The sequence below is a fragment of the Phasianus colchicus genome, chromosome 1 (assembly GCF_987193195.1).
Source record: "Phasianus colchicus chromosome 1, bPhaCol1.hap1.1, whole genome shotgun sequence".
In the NCBI taxonomy this organism is placed as follows: domain Eukaryota; kingdom Metazoa; phylum Chordata; class Aves; order Galliformes; family Phasianidae; genus Phasianus; species Phasianus colchicus.
Window position 1 is genome coordinate 13,297,973 of NC_143436.1, and position 27,696 is coordinate 13,325,668.

The 27,696-nt window shown below is 44.4% G+C and overlaps 1 protein-coding gene across 2 annotated transcripts in view; it reads right to left on the reverse strand.

Moving 5' to 3' along the window:
• PTPN12 (protein tyrosine phosphatase non-receptor type 12) overlaps positions 1-23,063 on the reverse strand; it is a 70,635-nt gene extending 47,572 nt beyond the window's left edge. Inside the window, exon 1 of one of the 2 annotated variants that reach the window (XM_090135523.1) lies at positions 22,410-23,063. In XM_090135523.1, coding sequence (XP_089991649.1) covers positions 22,410-22,508 — 99 coding nt within the window. In that variant the 5' untranslated portion in view covers positions 22,509-23,063. Of the gene's footprint in view, positions 1-17,874; positions 19,588-22,409 lie in introns of those variants that run through there. The other variant, XM_090135527.1, reaches the window with a different exon arrangement.
• Positions 23,064-27,696: the final 4,633 nt, after the last annotated feature.

The following is a 27,696-nucleotide window of genomic DNA, read 5'->3' on the forward strand; positions in this document are numbered from 1 at the left end:
TAACCACAGGTCAGCTGGGAATGTACCCAAAACCCTGAATCATGATGCAAGCATCTTGCTGTAAGGCATCCAGAACCAAGAAGAAGACTGCTCAGTCTTATTATGTCCCAATGATTTCAGCTGCTCATACGACATAACTGCAAATGGTTTCACTGATGTTAGGCAGAGATGTACTCATAAATACACAGATGTACACAGCAGTTTGAATAATGTCCTCATCTCAGTCACTAATAGCAAGGAGAAAAACCTGCAGCACCAACAGAGAGGAGGTCTGTTGAGAAACTGGGCCCTAAGCAAACCCCAGAGAAGTGGATGAGCTTTCCACTCCATCAGAGCTGGAGCATTTATGCTCATTTCTAAGCCCCAGACTGATTACAGGCAGAGGTAAGCATTGTCTTCAAAGCCTCTCTTTCTTCTTCCCTCAGCCAGGAGAGGAGAGGAGAGCACAGCACAGACCATCACCCAGACAGACCTAGCTCTGAAGTCAAATGCTGACAGTCCTGAATGTGATGCTTACACTGTCAGTATCATACCTGAATTGAGTGACCACTTATAAGGAGCATGCCCTTCAGCAGAAAAAAATCAAAGCAGATAACTGTCCTACCTACCTCTCCTACAGCATTCTTAAAGTTTGATAGGGAAGTCAAAACCTGACGGGTATGATGGAATAAAAACAGATGCCAGAGTAGCAGGGTTACCACAAACAAGCCATGGAAGTACAGAAGGAAGTGCCTAAGCACAACTTGAGATTTTCTCCTTAGAGAACACCCCAAAGGCAGAGGGTTTCACTCCAGCTCAATCAAGCATCTGAAATGAACCCAAGCTTCAGAGCTGTACGATAGGCAGAGCCAGTGACCATTGGCAGCAACTCCACAGCTCCTTTATTTCAGTGCTTCTGCCTTACTGCACATTACGTCCCCAAACAGCAAAAAGCACACTGACAGCAGGAGCTGTAACAGACAGTGCAGATACGGTACAGCCCAGACAAATTAGAAACGTTAGGAACTAAGTAGATATCACCTAAACCTCCTTCTTTGAAGAACATTTAGTTTGCAAACTTTTTCAGGGAGAATTAACATGGTTAAACAATCTGCTGCTGTTAAAGCTTCTTCCCAACATCCTTCACCACTCCCTTGCTGTTGGCTTCACTGTATGCAGAATGAGGCATCAAATTCCAAAGATCATCAGTCAAATATTTGGACAGGGTTCACATAATAGTCAGACTCCAACTGCACACTGCCTTTACCACACTGCTGAGCTGTATTACGTCCTGTCCCCACTTGCCCCCGCAGCAAAGTCAGCTGTGGCTGCTATGGCTCTTATCAGCTACTTCTTGCCCATGGAGCTGAGGCACGGCCCAGCAAGGCTCAAAGAGAACTACTTGATGCTGAAAAGCTGGAGCCTGGCAAAAAGCATAGCTGTGTATGCTAAAGAAGCATTGCAACTAAAATCCGGTCCGGGGGCCAAATTACCTTCCTGAAACATCTGTGGAACTCAAACTTGCTACTCCTTTCATTTATGTGACTTTCTTTAGTAACTGTGACTCAACTTCAATCACAGTTGAATTACTATGTGATGACATGAGCTCAGTGTGAAACATGCTGACGTTGGATATGCAAGCAACAAAAGGGCATTGGTTTCCTCTCTCACCAGAAGTCTAACAATAAATTTCTCTTTTTCCCAGAAGCAGGCTTGAACTTATATAGAAATACACTCTGTGCAGAGACTTTTGGAAGTCAAGATGAGGATACCCTTCACTAGTTATGTTAGTTTGTAATTGGCAAGTACAGCAGCCACAAGGTTTTAAAGACTGTTCCCATAAAAAAAAAAAACAAAACTCATTAAGTTTCCAGACTTAAGCACAAAACCACCCCTTCTGACATCAGTACGTCCATGCAGTAACATATATACTACAGCTGAGTTTGAGTATGTAGTTGACACGAAAAGCAAAAAAAAAAAAAAAAAAAAGGAAGAGGGAAGATGGAGGGGGAAATAAAGGTATCAAATAGAAAATACATTTCTATTAACTGCAGAAAACATGCTTAGAACTATTTTCACCCCTTCTTCTAGGCTGTCTGGAAGCCAAGGAATGTGCTAGTTATAAAGAGGCTATTTACGATGGAGTTCAATAGCATTTTAAGAGCCAGAAAGAAGTAGTCTCGTTAAAGATACAAACTTGTACTAAGACTTCAACTGCAATAGCCATAGCAATCACCACCAGGATACTTACAGATAGGCAAAGAAACATTGCATGCTACTTGTGGATATCTGTTGCACCTGTCCATTTCTGGTTAAGAAATGCATCCCTATATGTTTGAAAGAGCTCACCTTTCCATCAGACTATGCAGAAAGAACAGGGAATGTAGTATCCAACACCATTCTGAGAGCAGAAAGCCATAAAGAAACTACTCAGACAAAAGCAGGCATTCACGGCCTCTCTGGGCAGCCTGTTCCAGCACCTCACCACTCTCTCTGTAAAGAACTTCCCCCTGATGTCCAACCTAAATCTTCCCTCCCTCAACTTAAAACCATTTCCCGTTGTCCTATTCTTTCAAAGAGTTGATTCCCCTCCTGTTTGTAGGCTCCCTTTAGGCACTGAAAGGCTGCAATGAGGTCACCCCCCAGCCGCCTTTTCTCCAGGCTGAACAAGCCCAGCTCCCTCAGCCTGTCTTCATAAGGGAGGTGCTCCAGTCCCCTGATCATTTTTGTGGCTCTCCTCTGGACCTCTGTCTTTCTTGACCTGGACACAGTACTCCAAATGGGGCCTCATAAGAGCAGAGTAGAGAGGAACAATCACCTCCCTGCCCCTGCTGGCCACCCCTCTTCTGATGGAGCCCAGGATTAATTAATTAACAGGATATCTCAGAAATTCTTCTATGTTGCAGACCTCACGAGGCATACGCTCAATTGCAAAGAATTCTACAAAGCCTCCCCCCATGCCATACCCTGCTGGCAGCCTCTCTATCCGCTCCTTTGTCAAACACTGCCCTTCTACAGCACCAAATTTCAAAAACCATAAAGCTACTCAAGGCAACAAGTAAAATGAACCTGGTTCAGGCAAGCACCTTGTCAGTCAAGGTGCTGATCATGTTTTTCACGTAAACCTCAATTGTTATCGCTTTCCAGAGCTGCATGCTTACAATCTAGAAGGTAGAACAAGACCGCTTGTTTGGTAAACAACAGCCAAAGCCTCTATTTGGGATACAAACAACTTTATTCAACACACCCAGCTTCTGGATGACAGGTTTACTTCCAGGAATTTCAGAAATGTACAGGAATACTTTCAGATCTAACCTCAAGATTCTTATCTGCAATTCTCATTTCTGGAGTAAGTGACATAGCAAGAAGAGCCGTTTCCTTTCTTGGGAAAGGAAGCTGTTCTCATCCGAGCTCTGAAGAAGTGTTTGACTCAGTGCCAATTGCAAAGAGCGTGTGAATTTTCATAAGAATTCAGGCCAGACCAGGGTTTTTAAGAAGAGAAACACTGGAAAAAAAATCCCAAACAAACCATCTGATGGGAAGGATTTCACCAATAAAGTTTCTTAACAATAAAAAGCCATCACAAAAACTCAACACGCACAGCTCTGTTAGTCCTGTCAGACATATTCATTAATTACTTATCACTAAAAGCAGACTATGCTAATAGACTTTCTGGTGATAGAAAGCAGTCAATAAAGCAGATGAAAATATTACAAGAAGCACTGAAGTAGACTACTGAGACAATAGAAAGTACATTAAGAAAATACTGATAAAAGCAGCATGTGAGAAACTAACAGTGATGGTGGCCGTGTGACTAAGAACCAAATGAGCTGGGTGACAGTTTGTAACTGCTCCTAGCTGTCACACAAAAAATGAGACATGGGACATCCAGAGATGAACAAGCTATGGCTGTAACCAAAGAATGTAAGCAATTAATAAAACAACCTTAGCACTCATCAGCACAAAATTTAATGTTTTCCCAGGAAGAGGAAGCAGTATTTTCATTTTTAAATACTGTCACCAAGCATTTCGGTCTAACACTCTCATTTTAAGCACTGCCAGTCTACATTTTCTCTGACAATTCTTTTTGATTTTAAATGCCTTGGAACTGCCTCATTTTAACCTCATTTAGAGAGTGGCTGGAGGGTAAACAAGCCTCCCAACAGTATGTTATTGCTTAACAAGTGCTTGTGCAGAATGACCTAAACCCTCAGATGAAACAATAACCCACAGCAGGAGCAGACCACAGCTCAATAGCAGCACCCTTAAGGTATGTACCTGGCCATTCAACTATTTATTTTCAAGCAGCGTTTATTTCCTTCGATAAAGAAGTTGGATCTCATTAATTCACCTGAAATTTCTGTTTTTATCTTTAAGCAATATTAACATTAAAATAAAAGCTAAATGCTGTCCTCTGCTTAGAAACGTTTCAGGAGAAATTGTGCTTTGCTAAAACTTGTGCTGCCACTCAGATCCCAGCTAAGCCACCAGATATGTGGGACAAGCAGCAGAGAACACTCCTGCTTGTCATCAGGCTTTGAGCTTCATCAAAAGGAGGGGCCCAGACCTGAAGGCAGCTTAGAGGGACTCTTTGTCTCAGAGGTGGAAAATGCCCCATCTGCCTCTTCTCGCAGCGCAGGTAGCAGCTGCTCCTCATAGACTGGGAGGGCAACTGAAGAACACAATATCTTAAATCGTTGTATTACAAGCATCTGAGGCTCACATGCACTCAGCAGGACTGAACAAAACGCTCCCAACAAGCAACAACTGGTTTGACAGTGCAACCCTTAAATCTCAAACCCCAAAAGAAGTTACTTGACATTGGCCAGGTTGCTTTCTCACTTGTTTTGGGTTGTTTTCTTTCTTCCCCTTTGAGAAAAATCCTAAAGATCTAAACAAATTTAGGCAAGAGCCTAACAGACTAGAGATGGCCACAGAACAGCAGTTTGCTTGCAGAGTGCATATGGAACCCATCCACTAGATGTCAGTGTCCTCTTGGGCAGAGGAAACACTAGAAGCCAACGAAAAGAAGGCGACATATAGTTCCTGCTCATCAGCTCAACTGTTAAGGAGGAAATCCTTACAAAGCATCCCCTACGGTGACCTGTGCCCCCACTGAAGCAGCAGCAGCAAAAGTAATATTTGTGGCTGTCACACAGAACACTAACACAGCCCTGGTCCCAAGATTCAGCCAAATATGCACTTACTCCTATAAATCAGTTTTGTTCCATCAACTCAATCAGATTATTGAAATAGTACACACTGGAACTGAACCATTTACTGAGAACTGTCTCTGCAGTCTCAAAACCATCAAGACAGACTCAAAATCATTACTTTCTAAAGAACGTATCTGTGGAGGGACACAAGAACAAATGGGGGCCTGGAGCATCTCTCTTATGGGAAAAGGCTGAAAGACCTGGGGCTGTTCAGCCTGGAGAAGACAAAGCTAGGAGTGGGGACAGATCTCATCAATGCTTATAAATAGCTAATGGGCAGGAGGCAAGTGGATGAGGCTAGGCTCTTTTCAGTGATGTGCAGTAACAGAATAAGATGCAATGGGCAAAAACTGCAACACAGTAAGTTCCATACAAATGTAATGAAAAAATTCTTGACTGTGAGGACATCAGAGCACTGAAACACACTGACTAGAGAGGCTGTGGAGTCTTCTTCCATGGAGATATTCAAGACCTACTTGGACATTTTCCTATGTGATGTACTGTCTCAGGAACCTGCTTTAGCACAGGTTGGACTAGATATCTCCAGTGGTCCCTTCCAACCCCTAGGATTATGAGGAGAGTCTGAAGATCATGAGCAGCTTCAGAGAACACAATGGAGGAAACATACAGCACATATCAACAGATAAAAAGGCACTCAGAATTGGTGATAAAAAGGCTGAAAGACAAAGATACTTCTGCTTCCTAGTTCTTAAGATGACAAAAAAAAAAAAGTAACTAAAGTTCACGAAAGTTAAACCAACACACAATACTTTTGGACCAAAAAAAAAAAATAATAGTACTTCTCTAAACCTAAATGGAGCTAGGCCTAAAGGCTTAGGTTCAGAAACAATGGATTAAATGCTTATAGTACAGAGTGAAATTCTCTGTAATGGACATAGAAACACCACACCTACAGAGGGAGAGAGCAGAAGTCAAAGTTCAGACATGTGCCTGCTGCAGGAAGAAATGGGTGGGTGAGTGCTTTTATGAGTTTGCACTAAACCTAGATACTCATATGAACCGTATGTGTGAGCCTAGGAGGAGAACACCAATATAAAAAGAATCTTCAACTCTAGATAGACTGGGAAATTAATGGCAACAGGGGAACTGCCAAGGGACCGACTGGCCAAAGGGGAAGCAGCTTCAGTACAAAAGCAGAGGCAAGCAAGGTTGGTTAAGGTCTGAAGGGAAGTCAGGCTGAGATTCTGTAACATACATGAGCACAGCCGGGACTGCATAAGACCTCTGCTATTAAGGAACCAATCACAACACTGACAGCAAGCACAAGAAACGTGGTAGTTCTCATGAAGGAGACAGGGAAGATTATGAAGCTTAGAAAACAAGAAATTCATTTTAGAACCTTAACACGTGCCAAATTAGAAAGTACCCAGTGAGTCACAAGATAGAGGTTTCTCTCTTTTTAAAGGAATCACATCAGTTTCCCAGAGACACCTCTCACTCAGTCTCCCAGAGGAAAGCATCTGGGTCTGGGCTCGAGCAGGTGCAGCACCTGGCTGAAGACACAGACAGAAGAACCACTGGGACCAGTATGCCATATCCTTGCCAGACAGGCAAAGCACATTCACCACAACTTTTTCCTTTAAAATGGGAACTAAGAAAAAAAGAGGAAATAGTACAAAAAGAAATTACACAGCAGTAAAAGAGTAAAGCATTTATAAGCAAGGCACGGATGGGCTGTGAAGCAGTATCAGTGCAGGAACTCAATCTGCCCCGAGAGAAATGGGGAGGATGACTTTTTCCTTTTTCTCTCTCTCTCTCATTATCCACTAGTCAGAATACAGGAATAAGGAATTAGGCTGGAACATATTATGACATTTTTTAATATTCTGAAAGAAACTCTGTAATACCTTAAGATCCTAAAATTCATCTAAATCATCTTTCTCCCCAGTTAAGAATACATCTGCTGCACTATGTAACATTGCGCTTTCCTGACAGCTTTATACCATCTCCTCTATGTTACTGCTTTGTCCCAAGTATCATGGCTGCCATCAGGATAGCCTTCAGATCACTTCAGCTGTTTGTTCTTTCATAAAATAGTTGTGTTTTGTTTTTAAGAAACAGCATCTCTGACCAACTCACATTTGCCTGAGCAAGTCTTTCATAGTTTTACCTCTTGGCTCACAAGCTGAGAATACAAAGAAACCTCTCAACTGTGCTCAGTAAGGAAATAATTTCAGGCTTTTCTACCCTTGTGCACATACATACGATAAGAATACTCTGCTTGCTGTTCTTTGTCTAAAGGTAATTATTTTGATAATTTAAATGAACAAGTGGTCCACTAAAGCAACAACAGCAATCCCAACCAAGTCCCAACTCCAACAACATTTCCTACAAGTTTTATTTATGCTGTACCTGCATCTATTTCCTTTCTGGTTTAATAATTAGTAAATTAGAATTAATAATTCTGTATTAAGTACTTAGACACTATGAAAACCCTGTGAATCACAAACACTAACAGATTAATGGGATTTGATACAACTCTTCAGTTTTCTTTAGACATTATCAAAAATAAGGCAGCAAAAATAGATTCTAGGCCTTCACATTTCATAGGCAAATTACAGCTATAACACCTGAAAGAAAGTGAATATTTTGTGTTCAATTCTTATGGCTCAGTTCAGACTTAGGCCAAGTTTTCTCTGGCTCCAGCTAGAAGTGCACAACGTGCGCTCATCTGCCTTTCTCCACGGTACATTAGGGGAGCTAACACATGGAATCCAAGGAAGAACAGTTTTTGGTTATCGATATGATTCTAAAACGTGGACAGAGGTATAAACTACTTCTGCAGATCTGGAGGTGTTAAAGCTTGGAGTGTGCAATGCTGCTTCTTCAAGACTGCCAACCCCCTTCACAATCAATGAACTGCCATTAGAATGGAGCTCCATCCCCAGCAGCTGCGGACAAAGGGCAGTCTGACTGCTTTTACTGTCTGGGAAGCAACAGTTAACACAAGGAACAACAGCTTCTTATACAGTCAATTTATTGTTTTTCATATCAATCACTTCACAGTCGCCCCAGACAATTTAAACATTTTCTTAGACTCTTCTTTTAGTTCTCTTTTCTTTCATCTTCTTTTCCTAAGCCACTAATCTCCTTTATTGCAATTCCTTCCCCATATCAGACCAAAAGCTGTCTTTACAGTAACTCGTTACTGACACAGGCTGCAGCCCACAATTGCCCATCCAGAAGCAGGAAGGTTGCTCAATTCTAAATGCCTCTTCTCTGTTTACAGACACTTCAACAAACTCTGAGACTGCGCTACAGCTGTGGTAAAATTCACATTCTCATACTGGAGAAACAGAAGACAAAGACAGAATTAAGAAGGTGACTCGGTGATAAGCTCTGACTGCCAACAAATCAGAAGAGACACCGGGGAGATTAGCATTACAAAGCTCATTGTCTGCAGAAACCGGAGCTATGCCTTATTTGATGGTAAAATCTCGGTGACAATTCCTGGCTCAAGCACAGCTTGCTCACTTTTCTGCCTCTTTCACTCAGCACTGCACGACGTGCCCTCCCTGCAGGCAGAGGGATCACAGCCCGCTAACCTGTGAGCACCCTCCTGACACCACGTCATCCCCACAGGGAACGTCCTGCTTTTGAGCATCTTCCTCTTGAAACTTCTTACTGCTTATTTCTCCTCAACTCTTTGAAAGGGTAGATAACTGCAGGACAAGGGGAAATGGTTTGAAGTTGAGGGAGGGGAGATTTAGGTTGGATGTCGGGGGGAATTCTTTACAGAGAGAGTGGTGAGGTGCTGGAACAGGCTGCCCAGAGAGGTTGTGGATGCCCCGTCCTTGGAGGTGTTCAAGGCCAGACTGGATGGGGCCCTGGGCAGCCTGGTCTAGTATTAAATGGGGAGATTGGTGGCCCTGCATGTGGCAGGGGGGTTGGAGATTCATGATCCTTGAGGTCCCTTCAAACCCTGGCCATTCTGTGATTCTGTGTTAGTTTTGTGATAGTTTTGTTTGTTTTTTACCTCAATCAAGGAGGAGTACAGTTTATAGCATCTTACCGAGTACAGCTTTCAAAGTAGAGAACTGACACTTAACTACATTTTAAGGTAATGGAAAAGCAGGTTGGAAAGCACCGGTCATGGCTCTTCAGAGTGACAAAACAAGCAGATGAAACACAGCAAGAGAGGAAAGTTGCATTATGAAGTTACTTCCTCGGAACAGATCTATTAAAGCTACACAGGGAAGAGCTAGGTAAGAGAGAAGAGAGACTGAAATGTTAGAGTAAGGTAGGAAATAGTAGAAGTGAAGTGAGTTTGGATTTTCATGTTACATTAAAAAAGAACAGGGAAAGCGAGGCAAAGTACTGAATAACTTCAGTGGAACAGGTTGTACTGCTGTTTATGTCCATGAAAATTATTTGACTTGCTTTTCAGTGTGGAAACAGGTATATCTTAAGTCAGCAAAAAAAATCAACTTCTAAAATCCTGAAGATCTCACTGCCTACTACAACACTTCTAGCAAGGAAATAGGCCAGGAACTGTGTGCAGTTTGCACTCGGGTGAGATATGTTCCTTTCCAAATATAAAGGCATTCCACACTCACTAAAAGATACTATTTTAACCAAGTAGGACACACATCCAGTTTCTCAATCTTTCTCTCCCTCAATGACCCTGGCAGCATTCCAAACAAAATCAATAGCTTTAATATACCTCAATTTAATTCCAACAGTCAGTTAAGCTGAGCCTTGCAGCAACATCTGCTTTAGTTTCACTTGTAGGAATAGCAGCATTTTCCTAAAGCTTTGGCACTTTTAATCATTGCATGGTGCCTTCCCTCAAAGGCTTCCTTCCCCTCATTCTGTTTCTAGCACTGCACATCAGTATTCCAGCAAGCAACAAGAATGGCTATTAATGCTAATGAGTCCAGACAGGAATACACATTTGTCCTTAATAGACAGTAAGGGCATGACAAGCAATAGGATGAGATGTGCAGCATTACTGCCTCCTGACTTTAAAATGCCAACTACAGACTCATACTCTACAGCCAAGGAGAATCCATTCATAGGAGCACTGAAGTACCACAGCCTCATCTGGATGCAGTTCTCTGCTAGCATACATGATGGGGGACAGACTCTCACGCAGGAAAGGCCAAGTATGGCCAAGAAGGCGCTATGTACTAGAAAACTGCATCGTGATCCCAGTGCAAACTGCGCTGCTGCTCTCTTTCCACTGACTGAACCCTTGCAGTTGTCAGGGCTCCACATATTTCAAGGTCCTCAAAGTAGGTCTTTGGTCTCCAGGAATCTTTGTAATAAGCAAGTGTTAAGGGGAAGCATTCAAAGTCAGGCTGGACTGGGCTTTGAGCCACCTAATCTAGAGTAAGGTATCCCTCCCTATAGCAAGGAGTTGGAACTAGATGATCTTAAAGGTCCCTTCCAACCCAAACCATTCTATGGTTCTATGGTTTGAAACTGCAGTTACTCTATTTGCAGAGACAGATCCATAAGCAATATTAACTGGCCCAGTACTAACCCTGGAACATTAATCCTAGTGAAATGACCATGGCAATTTGTCAGGAACAGCATGCATGATGATTCTTACCGAGATGACTTCCAACACCAACCAAAGAAGGCTTAAAATGTACCAAACTATACTAAGTCACCTGCCTTCAGTTCATTCAATCCATAATAATTTGTATAAACCTAATGCTTGTTCTGAAGTTTCTCGACTATAGGAAGATAAAGATGAAGACAGGCACATTGTTCACACGATTTTCCACTCTCTCCTTCCACAGCATTCCTGAAGAAGTAAAAACTGATGGTTTAAAAATAAGGAAACCATTCCACAAGTACAGTGCTAAGGAGAGTAGTAGTAAAGGGGAAGAAAAAAAAGAAGCATTCAGAAGCAGACTGGAAATAAAATATCCAAGACGGATCGCTGTTGATATGTGCTCAATCAAATACACATGTTACAATTTGCATAAGATCTGAAACAAGTACTAAGCCTAGTGGAAAACTACACACTTGAGGGGGATAATTCAACTACCAGCTGACAATTGTAGAATTCCTAAAGGGTACTGTGTTTATGCAGTGCTCAGAAGACAGATCCAGCAACTCAAGACAAATCAAGAGACAGCAGCAGACGAATGCCAAAGGAAGCCCACAAGTGCTTGCATTTCTTCTAGCTTGCAAATGCTAGGGGTGGTTTTTGAAGGACAGGTACTTTAACATACACACCTTGCACCAGCAAAGTTCCCCAACACACAGTTTTTTCCGGAGGCATTCTCAAGCCCAGTTCACAAGTTGAAAGGTTTGATGTACTTTCCACTCAGTATGACACTCGTATACACATTAAGCTGGCCTAACACAGGAAGTGAAGAGTTGTGATCTCTCCAAACAAATCTTCAGCAGTACAAGCATATAAAAGCAGCGAGATGAATTCCTACGAAGAGAACATTTCATGTTTTCAGTTGCTGCCTGTCGACATTAAATTCCAGAACCACACTAGCAGGAATCTCTTATGTTAACAGGGAAAGGAAAAAAAAAAAAAAATCATAGAGGTCTTTAAAGTAAATATTGTCTATTCTGTGACTGTCGCTCCTCTTGGAACAGGCCACGAGGAACAGCAGCTGGAAAATGCACACAATCAGCAAGGTCTAGTGAATTCACCACTTCAGGACTGAGTTCTGGAGATTTTAAAGCAGTGACTACTTCAGTGACCCCACAACATCTAAAGGACTCAGCTACGAAATGCGAGAATAGGAGGATTCACTTCTGCATCTGCTTTCTCAAACTAGCTCCAATGATTCCCTGACGTGCCCTACAAGATCCTCCCATCAAACTAAATTCATGCTCCTATTTACCTCCAAAGTACCGTTAGTATCTCTGAAATATGTCAGTTCATCACTTTGTTATATCCTTGACTGAATTCTCTTTTTACTTGCCTACTATTTTTCTCCCAACTCTAAGCACGTCCTGGCCCGATGTACATTTAACGTCTGGAAGTTATCGTCACCCCTAAGAGCAAAAAACACAATTATCACCAAGGTGGTTTTTTTTAATATGCACACATTTTTCACTGGATGGTCACACTGCCTTACCTTACCAGACACGGAACATTTTTTTCTATGAATACAGGAAGGGAAGCTTATTATGTATGCTATAAGACTGTACAAACAGGATGCTGGCTTCATTTTCACACAATCACCCATTTAAACAGTGCAATGCTTTTTTAAGTGCTGCACCAGGAGGACGTGTTGCTATAGCTTTGCACCAGAAGTACCATCGTGTTTAATAACCTATACATGGCCAGAGCCATGCTCTCGTTCAGGGCGGTCTGTAGTGAAACTCACCACCACTGGAACTAGCGAGCAATTTTAGCATTAAATATCTCCCTTTAAGAAATAGCAATCTATAAACGACACTATTAATGGTCTCTCGATTCAAAGCATTTATTTACAGGCCACAGATTCATTGAATTAGTAAAAAATAAAAATACAGGTAGGCTTCCCTCAGCCACAGTTTGATGTATTCCGGGTTCTACCTGTTCTCTTCAGATAGAAAAATAGTAAGTTGATGTTCTAAGCAACTTGCAGTCTGCATTTTCACTGTAATTAAATTTTAAAAGGCTAAATTTCATCATCTTGATGAAAATGCTTAAGAAGTATCTGGCACCAGTTTAAAAAAACAACTGGTGCAACATTTCTACAGAACAGAGCAATTTTATGATAATTCCCACAGCAGTTCTGTGGAACAGCCTTTGAAAAACTACTTCCATTTGTATAGGGAAATATGAAAACGTTGAAAATGCAGATTTGTGAGCAACTTTTGTAAGGCCTGACGTCCAGCTTAAGGACAACTTACCCTGAGCACTGAGTTTGGAAAACACACTGGTGTCCAAAGGTTTAAGCGCAAAGCCCTGATGTTAGAGTTTCATTGCAAAAAATCTGTTAGAGAAAGCAAAGTAAGTAACATCTCCCCTTCTGGGCCTACACTTCAGGAACTGGAAGGAACAGAAAAGTACAGCGTCCATAAGAAACAGAACATTTCTTCGTGAACAGTCAATTCCAGTGAGTGCTTGAAACACTTCACAAGATCCTTCCACATGCCTAAAAACAGTCATTTTTCTCCATTACCATTAATACACAGTTACGTTGATGCTACCTCACAGAAAACGAATTAAAATTAGTTTCACACCTTAGTTTGGTCATTAAGAAAACCAACAAGGTACCTTTGTGCATTACACTGCTAAAAATGGAAGTCTCAGACAAAAAGTGAACGACAAAACAGTCAGTGATCTGGGGAGGCTCACGGTATCTAAGAGATTATTTCCTTCCTTTCACAGTTTGGGCAATAGGGGTGCTGCCCTGGAGGCAATTTATAATGAATTCATTTCTGCAGGAAATCCCAGGTTCTTGAAGAGATAAGCTAACCTACATATATCCTTCCCTCCAGAATAGGTTTTCATTTTCCAGCTTTATTTTGAGTTAAATGATCCCACTGAGTACTCCTTCTGGACAGCTGTATTCATTTCAATTAACAATTACCTATTTGCTAAAATGAATATAGGAGAGGCAGTAACAGCTACAACTCACAATCCTGTTTTCTACACAGGAAGGCAAAGACTGAAGTAGAAAATAAAAGAAGATTTAAAATCGATTTCTACACACAGAAAGGCAGCAAAAAGAAGCTGAGCATTGCAGAAATGCAAACCCTAATATATTTCCCAGCACAGCAACCCATCAACACCTTACAAACCCCAGACATCCCCCATTGAAGTGCAGCACCCTGCGCCCATCACTTGGGTTTGTTTGTGGAGCTTATTCTGTTAATTATTCAGTTCTGTTCAGTAAGGCTGTACAAATAGTGGGCAACATACCTAAGAACATCTGTACCAGTAGGATGCTACATGCAAGCGCCATACATGCTACCAGGACACTGAGTGCACTGGGAAGAGACAGTATTCCATCACAGGGTTATGCATTAGAAAGTCAAATACAGTCCAACAAGAAGTAAAACATTTAGGACAGAGAGGAAGACCACTCATGCTTCTCAGGAGCTCTGCAGCTCCCACAGCAATCAGTCATTGTGTGCATGATGTATAATACACACTGGTAAGTCCCTCGAGCACTTATGGACAGGAAAGCCATATAACATCCTTTGAAATGGGGACCCAGACTGCTGTGTTTATCATGTACCATCATGGCATAATTCAAATGTAGAGTTCTAACATAAATGATAGACAACAGCTATTAAAAAAAGCAACCAAACAATGGAAGAAGTTCACTGTTCCAGACCAGCAAGCCCCCTCAAAGCTCTCAGAGGTGGTGAGCAGCTTGGAACTACACCTTCTGGGCTCTGAAGTGCAGCCAGACCTGCATGGACCAGAACCTATAGCTGCAGCTCTCCAGTTCAGCTGATGAAACCGGTTTCTAATCCACACTATTCACCCAGCAGCAGATAAGATACAGAGCACATCTCTGCTACATTGCTTACAGCCCATCCTCAACAAAAGCACAAAGCGTAGGCCATGTCAGTCGTACACCACGCTTTATTTTCAGCCTCCCATTGACTCTCCCTGCATAGTTTTGTCTAAAATAAGAAGTTTCAGCCACTCGTTCCTCTTGCAGTCCTGCTGCACAACTGAGAGACAGTCAGTACCTCTCCAGAACCAAAACAAGCGCTGCTCTTAATCTCACTGATCCATGCAGAAGCTGCTCTTCCTGCGATCACAAAGGGTACAAAACATCTGTGTGTTTTTAGATAAAAACAAAAAGCAGATGTCATCCACATGAGCCAGTAGGAATGACGAGGCAATAAGACAGACTCACTACAGAAATGCAGCAAGATGCAAAACCCTTTGAGAGAACACCACTGAACACCGACCTTAGAAAAATAAACAAAACCAGCTGGGACTTACACAACTACATAAGAAAGGAGTTAATGAAAGACAAGTTTGTTTAAAATTTACAAGTTCAAAACTGTAACTAAATAAGAGATGAAAGTAGTGCATGTGTTCTTTAAAGCAGTATGGCTTTAACCAAGTTAATTACTCCTCGGGAGCTTTTCAGTCCATCACTTTAGACACCAAAACTGATAACTGAGACTTCTTGCCTAAAACTAACACATTTCAGTCATGTTTAACAATCAAGGCCTCCCTCCAACATACACAGAAGTAAGGGAATAGCCCTTCCCATAAAAGAGAAAGAAATCTAAATTACATGGATAAGCTTATGACCACTTAACAACTGTGTTAGAAAGTCTGTGATAGCGACCTAAACATTGAACAAGGCAACTAATCCATACAGCACTTACTACTTTCACTCTGCTGATTTAGTTGCCCATGGCACATTAATAACACTCACCAATTTGATTGTTTTTATTAGATTAAGGGAGTTCAGAAGTAAAATAAATAAAACAATTAACTGTCAGGAACATAATGGCAGAACTTCCTTCAGAACTGCTGATGCTTCCTTCTAGAAATCCTAATGAATGAAACTTATCTTTATTTGCTTTTGCACTTTTGATCTCACGGACCTCTCAGTCCACAAGAAAACATCATTCATAGCTTCAATCCTCTTACAATGGCTGTTTTTCCTCACTGGGGTCAGTAGCTACATCAGCTAGCTACTTTTTACTTGTTTTTTAAGCTGCTAAGTCAATTCTTCCAAACTGTCTTTTTAAAATACAATTCTGTTACAGCAACATTACCTATAAGCATACCCACAAATTGATTATCAGCTTCTTAAGAAATGAAAATATCCATTTGTAACAAGACAGAAAAATTGGGTCACACAAACTAGGTCATCCATTTATACCTCCTATTTAGTATCTTCAGGGATTTTTTTCTATATTATCTTTTTTAGAACGTAACTCCTAAGACAGCTAAAGCTGATGGCAGAAGGGAAGCTAGAAGAGGCCCTCCAAGATACAAGCTGTAACTCTGCAAGTCTCACGTGACTTAATCATTCTGATATCACTACTCAAAGACACTTCAAAGCAATGGCTCCCAACTCAGAACAATGGTCCTTCACTGCCCTCTCTTCCTCCTCACCTTTTGAGGAACTTGCTTTCCTAGCAGAGCTTCTCATTAACTCTTGTACTGTCTCAGTGGCACTGGGCCAGAGCTGCACATCGCGCCTGGAAGGTGCAGGATTTGAGGCAGTGACCCAACAGCACAGCCATAGCCCACAGCTCCCAGTTCTGGATCCAAACCCCCTCAGCTGGATCAGTGTGCTCTCCTTCCACGAACATATTCTGACCAAATTCGATTTTTGCTCATGAGATGACTTTACACTGTCAAGTTCCTAATCAGATGAAGCAGGAAAACCAGGATCTTAACCTCTCTGCAACGTCCCCATGCTAGTCAGCAGAACTAGAACTGAATATCCATGCTTCACTTAAAGAAAATCCTACACTTCCCAAAAGCACCAAGAGCTTTTGCATTACTCAGTTCATTTATGCTCCACTCAGTTCCACAACCGACCTTTAATGCCTCTCCCTAAACAAAGTATTTCAGAAAAATCAAGGAGAAAATTGTCATCTATCCTCTGCTTTCAGTTCTACCACATGCACTCGTGGTGCTACTCCCAGCACTAAAAACGCATTGCTATTCTCTCTGGGCCAAAGCTTCCTACGTACTAAACATATTACAGCACAACTGCAGCACGAATTCCTTAGCACACAACCCACAAATTTTAAATAGTAACAGTGAAGAAAATCAAACAATTCCTAATTACTACAGACTAATGGCTTTCAGATTAATTCTAAAAGTTTAGGACTTTCGTTGCACTTACTACTAACAAATACGTGTTAGATAAGCAGATATCCAGATTAACCTCTCCTTGCCTGCAGAGCTGCTAACTTCTATTTAGCAACAATTCCACACAGGAAAAATAGCCTGAACATATCATAGTTTTAAGGTAAATTGTATACACCTCAAAACAAGAAACTGTTTCTACAGCAATCACACATATGCAGAAATACACAGACGTGTACCAATACATGTACATATGGGGCCGCGCAGAGCTCCAGATTAGAATGTAGTGCAGATGAACTATGGTGCCTCAGACACCCATCTCTCTCAGCATCTGCCTATATAGGAAGTATGTATCTGTGCGTACCTGCTTACACCAAAAGGCACTGTAGGATTGAGATCCGAATAAAATCTAAGTACCTGACATGCCATTTACACTAATTGGGGTGTATGGTGCATGCCACGAAGTGCAATGATGAGACTACCATACGCTCCTCCTGGACATTTTTACAGTATCCAAAGGCTGTACACAAACCCTCAGTACATAAAATAGGAGAGACAGAGCAAACAGAGCTTATTTTCTCTGACAAAACCCAGCACTGCCCAACCAAGTTCTTTTAGTTCCATGTGTTTGAAAGAACTACTGCGATTTTAGTTTGCAAGATCTTATATCCCAGAGTCTCTATAGGAGCTTTGTGGTTGTATTCAGCCACCCCTACAAGTGCTCAGAATGGCATCTTTGAAACAACAGGAGAAGCACTCAGAAGAGGACAAAGCTTTCAGTTTCATGGCGTTCATAAAACGCTGCATTTCATATAACATCTCCAGAAGAGCAGCTCCCAAAATTCCAGAAGCCTCTGAAGCTGGGGGTGACTGCAGTGACCGTGCAGTCATACTGCTCCGAGCAGAAGTACTGCATAGGAAGCTCAGGGAATAGTGTGCATGACTTACCATTGCTCACAAGGAAGAAATCTGCTTCCCCCACACGTCCCAGATCGAATTAACAGCATTAACTGAAACACGGTTAGCGGGAATAAAGCTTCAAGAATATGTTAACACTCCATGCAAAGCCTCACGTGGGAGACAAAAAAGAACAGTCATTTTCATCATGACCCAGGGTCTGTGACCTACTGACATCTGTAAGAGCGAAGTTCCTTATGACACATCAGCATACTTATGGGCACGTTCTCCAAGGCCAACATCTGCCTATCACAATTGCAGGAAGACAAACGCTCAGAACTGTTGATGTTTCCCCCAAACCTCCCGGTTTACATGAATTTCCTAACAAACTGTACTTATACTAATTAAAATTGGTCTCAGTCTTCTTTAAAAAACAAGCAAGCACTTTCATAAATTAAAACTTCAGAGGCCAGTGGGCTTAGTGGACTCCTCCCAAGCGTTTTTCCTAGTTTAGCCAGAGCAGATACAAACTGTTTCTCTTAAAAAGCCACTGTGCATTCTGTAATGCATGTGATGAAGTGGAGAGCTCATGCTTCAAACTGTGTTATAAGCATGAAACTCATCCAGTAAGTAAACACTACAAAACACCACATCCAGAAGTATCTATACACTTCATTTTTTAAGAGCACGTAAAAGTAATTGATAATGTGTTCTGGAGACATACAACTCTTGCCCCTCTCTGCTAATTTTTCTTATTATATGTCTTCTAAAACAATTATATTCACAGGTACTCCAGAGGTACATCAGTGGTATTTCAATCAGGGAAGTTCACACAAATGCACATCAGTGTACAGACAAGCTTTTAAGAAGAGTGTTCCCTAAGTGCTCTGGTTATGGTTGACTGTATTGTCCTCTCTTTAATGGTATATTATACTGCACAAGAATTAGGAAAAAAAAAATCAATGGCTCGCTTATCATCAGTATGTGGACTTTTACTTTGTATCTGAGTCGTCCTGATCGGTGACTTAGAATAGCCAGGATTGTCATTCCACTGTTGGTAGTCTCTCTGTTGGTAGTATTTTTGAGGTGATGCAATTTCCTCAGAAGTAAATAACATCCCACCTCCTCTTTTTTTCATTAAGTAATGAGAGAGCAGGATCTAAAATTGAATTACACACACACACACAAAAAAAAGTCAGGATTGTAAGAGGGACATCTAAACTATAAAAAAAACCTCTTTATCTAATTCAAATTAACAACTTATTCAAGATCTCTTTTGTACTTTAGAAAACAGCACATCAAGTTCTTCAATATCTCCAAACCCTGAAGCCTGCGCTCTGATGGACTGAACAGAAGACAGGAGGTAATGCTCACCTGTATGAATTAATTACCAGCGTTCTCTTGAATAAAAGGTATAAGACAACCAGATGTAGGCACCCAATAACTCTCTGCAAAATCATTAAGCAATATCATCAGCATTAGACTGATGATCCAGGACAGGATGGCCTTGGTACCACTGTCTCCAGAAAGCTGAGGGTCTCCTACAGCGCAAAAAGCAGAAAGACTTTCAGCCATTCTCTGTGTTCCGTGAGAACAGATTAGTCAGGGATATAACCCCAAATATTGTCAAATAGATGTATACTGCAAAGCATTTGTAAAGCATTATCTCAAAAAATCAAATGCTGTTTCATCACTCATATTTCAGTTCTCCTATTACAGTGGCAACCTACATCAGAGGAATGACAGCATGACAGCAGCAGAACACTCCTGCTGTCTGGAATATCACATAAGAAAAATAAAAATAATAGCTGTGGACTTACTAAATGAACATCAGCAAAATGGTACTTACTGAAGTTTTCCTAAAAAGGCTAAAAAAACTATTTTCATTGAGAAAATGTTTGACTTCTAATCCTTGTTTGAAATGAGAATCCAGGCCAGGTGGGTTGTACTCATACAACAAAGCACCAAGAGGAAGCAAACTCCTATTCTTACCCAGGTATCAGCATCAGCCTGCACGTACTGCAAGCACACGAGTGAAAACCTAACCTTGATTACCTGAGGCCCACCTGTCCCTAGAGCCACAGACATCTGCCCATGGCAAAATGCACTGGCAAGCCTCCACTGCTGTCAGACCCACACTTCACTTAAACCCAACTGTACACAGCCACACTCAAGAGATCTCCTAATAAAGCCCTGCTTACTTATGAATGCAAAGCAATTAAGATTAAATCCATCTGATCGCCAGTAAAAGACGGTATCATTTACCTTGTAAGCAGAAGTATAAATAAATATGCCAGCCCTCCCCCTCCCAAGCAGAGCATGCTCTCAGGGACACCCAGGGCATCACTAAATAGCAGCTGTATTGATCTGCACTTTGGACTTTGCATGACATTGAGCCAGACCCAGCAGGTGACTCCAGCCAAACCCAGCCTACCTGACTACAGCTCCAGCATTTTTAGCACCTCCTCCAGAACTCACTGGCACCCACCTGTCAGATACATTTAGTTCATTCACTGTGTCCTAGCCATAATTCTGTAAGCCAATTAGTCAACACTCAAAGGCAATAAAGATGTGACACAAAGAACCACCTTCAGTTCCATTCACCACTATTCCATTCCTATTTTTAGATTCCATTTTGACTTGGAAATGAAAGGATGAGTAAGAGCAATTCCTTTTCTACAAACGTGCCATTGCATTGCAGCAACAATACATCCTGCGCTTACATGAGAAAATAACGCTTTCCTCTTCCTCCCTACAGCATCATTGCTAAATCTTAAAGGAAACAGTAGAGAAACCTTTTGCACCCTTCAGCTCTCTTCTTTTTTCCTCCTCAATCACTTCAGTGATTGTGCTGCAAAAATAACGAATACATATATAAACAAAAATCCCAACAGCACAACAACCACCACAAGCTGAGCATGATCTGAGTGAAAATAATCAGTAACTGTGATTCTCATCGCCACGGTAACCTTTATGTTCTCTGATACATGCAGGTGAACGCTGAGACTAACGTGAGTATTCACACCAAGGAGCAGCATCTTGGTTTCCTGGCTCTCCTGTAATTTATTATGCAGAAATAAAATAAGAAAGTTTGAAATAGAAAAAAGACATTTTGGATGTAACCCGTTTTTGGGATACTGCTTTGGGCATTTAACGCTATTTCAGGCAATACACCTCTATCCTGAAACGCCTTAACAACTGGTTTCTGAGCTCCTTTTTCTCATGTTTCCTTTTTAGCAGTCCTTGGTGCTCCATACGAGCAATAGGAAAGCTTAGGGCTGGGCTATTCAAGTGAAAGCAAAATAAACACGGTGTTGGAAACAAAATCGACTTTTCCACAGAGGCGTCACTACGCAGAAGAGAGGATGGCACAACTGTCTGTGCAGTAAGGAAGCTCAAGCATTAGGCTACGGATCAGCTTTGAGACGGCAGAAGCCGATTACAGATGTGAGGCAGACAGTGCCTAGCAGAAAGGCCGCCAGAGCCCCGGCATCCTGCGCCGCCCTTCCCATAAGGCGCATCCAGCCCGTGCGAACGAGGCAGAGAGAAGAGCGCGGCGCGAGGAGTCGGGCCGCGTCCGACAGCAACGACACTAAAACCATCACTTAAACGACGGGGTTCTGCCAAAGCGCCGAGCCCAGCGGCGCAGCCCCAGCCCCCGCCCCGCTCCCCCCATTCCCGCCGCCCCCCCCGTTTCCCACAGCCGCGCACTTCCCGACGCGGCCCCGCCAGCCGCTTCCCACGGGCCCCCGCCCGGCGCTGCCCTTCGCCCCGCGCTCCCACCGCCCGCGCCTTGCGCAACATCCGCGGCCGCTCCCGCCGCCACGGCGCGATGCGGGGCTGACAGCTGCGGATGGCCGGCGATGCGGGGTCACCCCGAACGCGGGCGGATAACAACAGAGCGAGAGGCGGAGATGCGCGCACGCGGCGCTCGCCTTCACCTCCGCGACGGGTCACGGCGCGTTTTGGCATTGTTTGAACAATGCCGAGCGGTGTCAGCGCCGCGGCCGGCAGCCCGAGCAGATCGCCTCCGGCCCTTTAACGGCCCTTTAACAGAACGGGAGGAACGAGACGGGAAAGGGGCGACTCCCGACGGTTCCCCCGGCAGACACCGAGCTCGGACGGGAAGAAAGGGACGGAGCCGGTGGGGGATGGGAGCGGGGGGTGGGAAGGAGGATGGATATCCCCGGGGGAACGCCGGCACGGCTCCGCGGGCGGCAGCGCGGCCAACGGAGGGTTGTGAGGGCGATCCCCCCGTGACACGGAGCGCGGCGGACCCGCACGCAGAGGCTGAGTCCCCCTTCCCCCCCACACACAGCTCGCCGTCCCCTTTATCTGCCGAAGGAAGGAGGGGTGGGGGGGGTTGGACGCTCCCGGTGCCTTTTTCCACAGCCCTGGGGCGGGGAAGCGGGGCAGATCCTCCCGCGGAGCGAACCGAGGGCCCCTCCCCGCGCAGCGCGGGGCACGCCGTGGCCGCACGACGCCCGGGCAGCCCGGCTGCTCCGCTCCGGCCGAGGGAGGCGGCGCGGCCACGGCCCCGACCCCCGGCCCGCCGCCCCCGCGCCGCCGCCGCCGCCGCCCCTCACCATGAAGTCGCTGGCGAAGTTGTCCTCCCCGTTGTGGTCCGTGTCCTTCATGGCCTGCACCCGCTTAATGAATTTCCTCAGGATCTCCTCCTGGCTCATCCTGCCCCGCGGCCGCCCCGCCGTGCGGAGCCCCGGCCCCGGCCGCCCGCTCTCCGCCTCGAGCCCCTCCGGCCGCCGCAGCCTGCCCGGCCCCGCCTCGCCCCGCGGCCTGCTCGCACGGCTCCCTCCGCTCACGGCCGCCCGGCCGCCTCCCGCATCCTGCCTGCCTCCGCCCGACCCTCCCCAGGCGCCGCCGCCGCCACAGGGACACGACGAAGTCCCCACCTCCTCCCCCCGCGCAGGCGCAGCGGCCCCCGGCCCGGCCTTCCCCGCCCCCGCCCCTCTCGGGGAAAGCCCCGCCCCCTCCGCGCCCGTTGGCTCTCTCTGACGGTCGCCTCGTCCTATTGGCGGCCCGGCACGCTCATCACCGGCCGGCTCGGCCCCCGGAGAGAACCTCGTTCCGCTCTTCGCCTCGCCCCGCGGCGTCGGCCCCTCCCGTTTCCCACGGATGGGCTCTTCCGAAGGGCGCAGTACTGGCGCTGGAAGGGACCACTCAGAAGGCGGGGGAGGGGGGCTGGAAGTCCGGGCGGAGCGGAGCGCCGTTTTCTCAGGCCGGAGTACAATGGGGCGGCGGTGGGCGCCCGCCGTTCCGGGCCGGCCGGTGCTTCGCGGCGCGCCGGGACCCGCGGTCGCGCCGGCGCCGCGGGGCGAGGCTCCGGCACCCGTCCTCATCCCTTCCAGCGCCACGGAGGTGAAAGGCCCCGGGGCGGCAACCGCGAAGCCGTGGAAAGGGGCCGCGGGGCCGCGACCGAGGCGGGGCCGGGCGGGCGGCGCCGCTGCGGTAAAGGCGGAGCGGCGGGAAGATGGCGGGCGGCGGCAACCGGCCGCTCCGGGCGCCGCGTCCCGCCGCTGCCGATGCGCTCTTCTAACAAAAGTGGCCCCACGTGGGGACGGAGCGCCGCCGGAGCTCCCGGGGCGGCGGGAGGGGTCAGCGAGGGGCGGGGCTGAGGGCAGCGCGGAGCGCCCGCTGCGCGTCCTGGGACGCGTCTTCCTGACCGAGCGGCGCGCGTTCCGGCGGCGGCTGAGGGCCGGCGGGAGGGAAGGGCGCTGCTGCCGCCGGGCTTTTACGCGGGGAAGGTCATTTAGGGTGGCGTGTCGCTAACCTGAGTGATATCGCGTTTAAATGCTGCTTCTGCTTTGTAGTGGGCTTCAATAAAGGCAAAAAGGAAGAATCGACGTTCGGAGTCTCGTTTTAAAAAGACAACAAACGCTCTCCAGCAGAGAAATTTTAAAGTTAATTCTCTGGGAAGCGTGACTTACTGTGTTGTGAGAATAAAGCTGCTGGGTATTTTCCACCGTGTGTACAAATGTATGTCAGTTCTTCATAGGAAAAATTAGTCAGCCTGTTTAAAACGTTGTGTTTGTGCCCTGATGGCATGTGTAACTTCTGCTGAACATCCCGTTAGCATAGCAAAATGATTGGAAGCATGCATACAAAGCCTTATAAAATAATGAATATACTACATCGAGTCTCTTAAAGTACAGTTGTAACGGTGGGCAGGTGCAGGGCGTGCACTGACGTGGTGGATTCGGTCCTTTGTAACAGTCTAATGCCAAAGCTCAGCGCTGAGGAGCGTTGCCTGCTGAAGGCACTCTGCCCCATTGCCCCTTTTCTTCCATGTACTGTGTGGGGCTGTGCCATGAAGCAGGCCAGGGAACTGAGCTGTGATATAATTGCAGCGAAAGCTTTTTTCTTCTCAAGTGATTCAGTTAGCTGTAGCTAAGTACTACATGTTAGCTTGTTCTTCCTGTAGCTATCTTGGGTATTACTGGTTTAGATGACCACTTTCCCAACAATTAGCTAAATGGCATGTTACCACCCACAGCCCATTTCAGCGCCCATTAACTTAACACCAGTTTCCCAGTGAAAGAAAATGTTGAGCTGTGTAGGACTGAACCGTGGCTGCTGAACTTGGACACGTTTCCTCCCACTGCATCTGCTGCAGTAGCAGTCATCTTTGGCAGAGGCTGGGAAATGCAGAGGGTTAGTGTTCTTGCACGATTTGCCAGAGGCTGCAGCCTCCTGTAAAAGGGTTATTTTAAGCAGTTGATGTTCATGGGGACTAACGTATGGCAGATATAAAGATGCATCAAGGAATTGAGGAAGGGAGTCATGTCTGAGCTGAGGCAGTGAGGCTTGAAGCTCACCCCGCTGCGCTGGAACCTCTGTTCCACTGCATGTGAGCACTGGCTGAGCACCCGCACAAGCACATCGGCTGTCAGATGTGCTCCTCTTCACGTCCCTGGCGCTGCTCTCTGTAAGTAAGCTAATCAGTCCTGAAGAGCCACCCAGACGTCTGCTGTTCTTGCTTTAAACCCTCTCCTCCTTTTCCTACTCTGGGCCTCGTTTTTCCCCTCCATTGACAAGGAGCATTACAGAAAAAAAAAAAAAAAAAAAAAAAAAAGTAAATAAAAAAAGGCATAGCCATAGATAAAAAAGAGCACAGAGATCATGCGGGTGAGCTGTGACTGGTGCCATCAGACAACCTTTTCATGGCACCTTGCTTGATTTCCTTTTGCCTTGGGGAAGGTTGCTGTGTTTGCTCAGCAGTTATCCTGGCAAACCTGATAGCAGTGCCAGATGGCGTGTAAATTTAGAAAAGTGGTATCTGGGACAAAGCAACCAATTGATGAAAAGTCTTGAGCATGAGTCTTCACTCATTTATTTATGCAACAGCATTGCAGAAGACTTGATTAGGAGAGGGAAAGGTCGCGGTTTCTCACATCATTTTTGCCGCCTATTAATAGGATCCAAATTATCCATCTGGCCTAATTCATAATTGATAACACAGTGTAATAAATTTATAAGTTATCAAGTGCATCAGTGACCTTTCCTCTGAATTAAGTGATAAGAACATACAGAGTCTCAGGTGTTGTCTAAGTGTGTCACTGACCAAAACAAACTTCTACAAAACAAAGCAATTAGAAATACCTGGGTGGAGACCTCTGCTTAGCACTGTTTGCATATGCATGTGTGTTTCAACCCAACAGCACCAGTTCTACCTAGCTCAGCCCTGCAAATGTTGCACTCATCTATCTCATCTCTTTGCTGTGAGCACAGAAACCTAAACTTTCAGCAGCAGAGGCAATGCTTTAGCAGAGACTTTTGATCTGAAACTCAAACCGTCTGGGTCTAACCCAGACATCTGACCAATGTAGCATATGTGCATGAGTGTGTATTTGCGTAACTGTAGGAGAGAGGTGGAAAAAGAGAGCACGACACAAGCTGAATTACTCACACTGTAGACAGAACAGGAAGCTGCAAATAAGATCTGTACAAGTAAATTGGGTTGTCTTAACAACTGTCCTAACAATCCATACAAGTATGGTCCTTGGAGGAAGTCAAATGGATCACACACAGCCTATCTGCTTTAAATTGTGTTCTGCCTTGCCATGCACTGCTTTGGCTGCTGTGAGGAAGGAGCACATTCAGGTTTGCTGTTCACAGGCAGCTTCCCAGGTTCCCACAAAGTATCTGTGTTGATGAGTGAATGCTTTGTGTCCAGGCTGTGCCTGTAGCCAGGTGATGGATGCGAGTTACAAATCTCCCAGTTCACCAACCTTCGGTTTTCCCAAAGGCTGTGATGCAAAATGGATTCTTTGAAGCTATTTGGCTGCAATGCCAATTTGGGCTCTGGTGTAAACTTGGAGCTACGTTCAGAAAACAGTACACTTCTGGACAAAACTCTGCTCCAGGAAGACATCAAAGAACTGCTTGGGAGGGAGACTGGAAGACCCCTACAGGCCAAGTAAGGACATCATCTCCTTTGTCCAGCAAAACAAGACATTGTGCATGCCCTGCAGTTCAGTATGACTACATTGCAATGATCGCTTCATCACCAGTTTCTCCTCCTCCTTGCAAGAATGTTCAGTTTCTCCAATTTCAGCTACCAGTATGAAGTAACCTATTAGTAATGCTGATGTATTTCTGTAATTATAGTTACATTCTGATCCACATATCTTGTACATAGAATCTCAATTAATTTTATCTGTACTGAGAATCTGAAAAGTTTTTTTTTATAGTCGAGATCATTTGGAATAAAAGCTAGAAGCTGACACTCATAGGTTGTAAATAACACTCCTGGAATATGCTTTAAGTACAGTTGGCTGGAAGTTTTCTAAAACTGTAGTATTTCAGTGGAAAATGTTGTTCTGTAAATTAAATTTCCCACAGGAAACAATTTTTCCCCAGTTTTTTTTTTTTCTGACAAAAACAATGCACTGTAATACTTACAGATGCAGAAATGTCTTTACCACTGAAGACAGCACAATTTGGGATGGGGAAACAACACATGAAAGAAAGAACTGGAACGTAGAATATGAATGCCAGGAAGCTGTTCAACAGCTCAAGGGTACACATAAAATGTTAAACAAAGTCCAAATGAAACATTTGTCTTTGATCTGACAAACTAAAAAGCACTGTGTCTCTCCACAAATGTCAAAATGTTTCATGCTGGTTGAAAATAGTTAAAGGAAACATTCAAGAATATCAGCATGAAATACTTATTGTATACTCTGACCCTCAGAACGCTTTTGCATTTAGTCACTTGTTTCTGATGAGGATAAAAAAAATCATATCAGGTTTTCTGTCTGAGGCCAATTTACCTTTTAACCACGTACACTGTAAGCAACAAACTAAGCAATGGGAATCCCCATGGATTCTGAAAGTACTCTGAACACAAAGAACACCGAGAACATTAAACCTGAGAGAGATGCATTGTAACTTTTGTATACAACAAGTAAACTGTTTCAGATTTAAACCTGAAGCTAATCATTTTTTAAATGAGTCATAAAGTCCTGATCTCTTTATAATATGTTCCATTCATACCAATTAAGTGCCATGTGACTCTTGAATTTCTTGACATTTGCCTCTGAAACCTTTAGTCAGGTAATGACAGACTCCTATGATTACCTCTGAAAATACTGCTGCTACAATTGGATTTTACTTGGCTTGCTCAGTTTTTAATTATTTGCTTGCAGTCTTTACTACAGCTCTTCTGGGATTCATTGCTCAGTATTACTAAAACACATTAAATACAATATTTCTTATACATGTAATAAATATTTTAGATCATAATTACTGATATTCATAAGGTGTGCATAATTTGGGTTCCCCTGTAAGTGTAATGTCCCCCTGCCCCCATATGCATGCAGTTTCCATACATAGAACAAACCTTGCTCCTGCTGT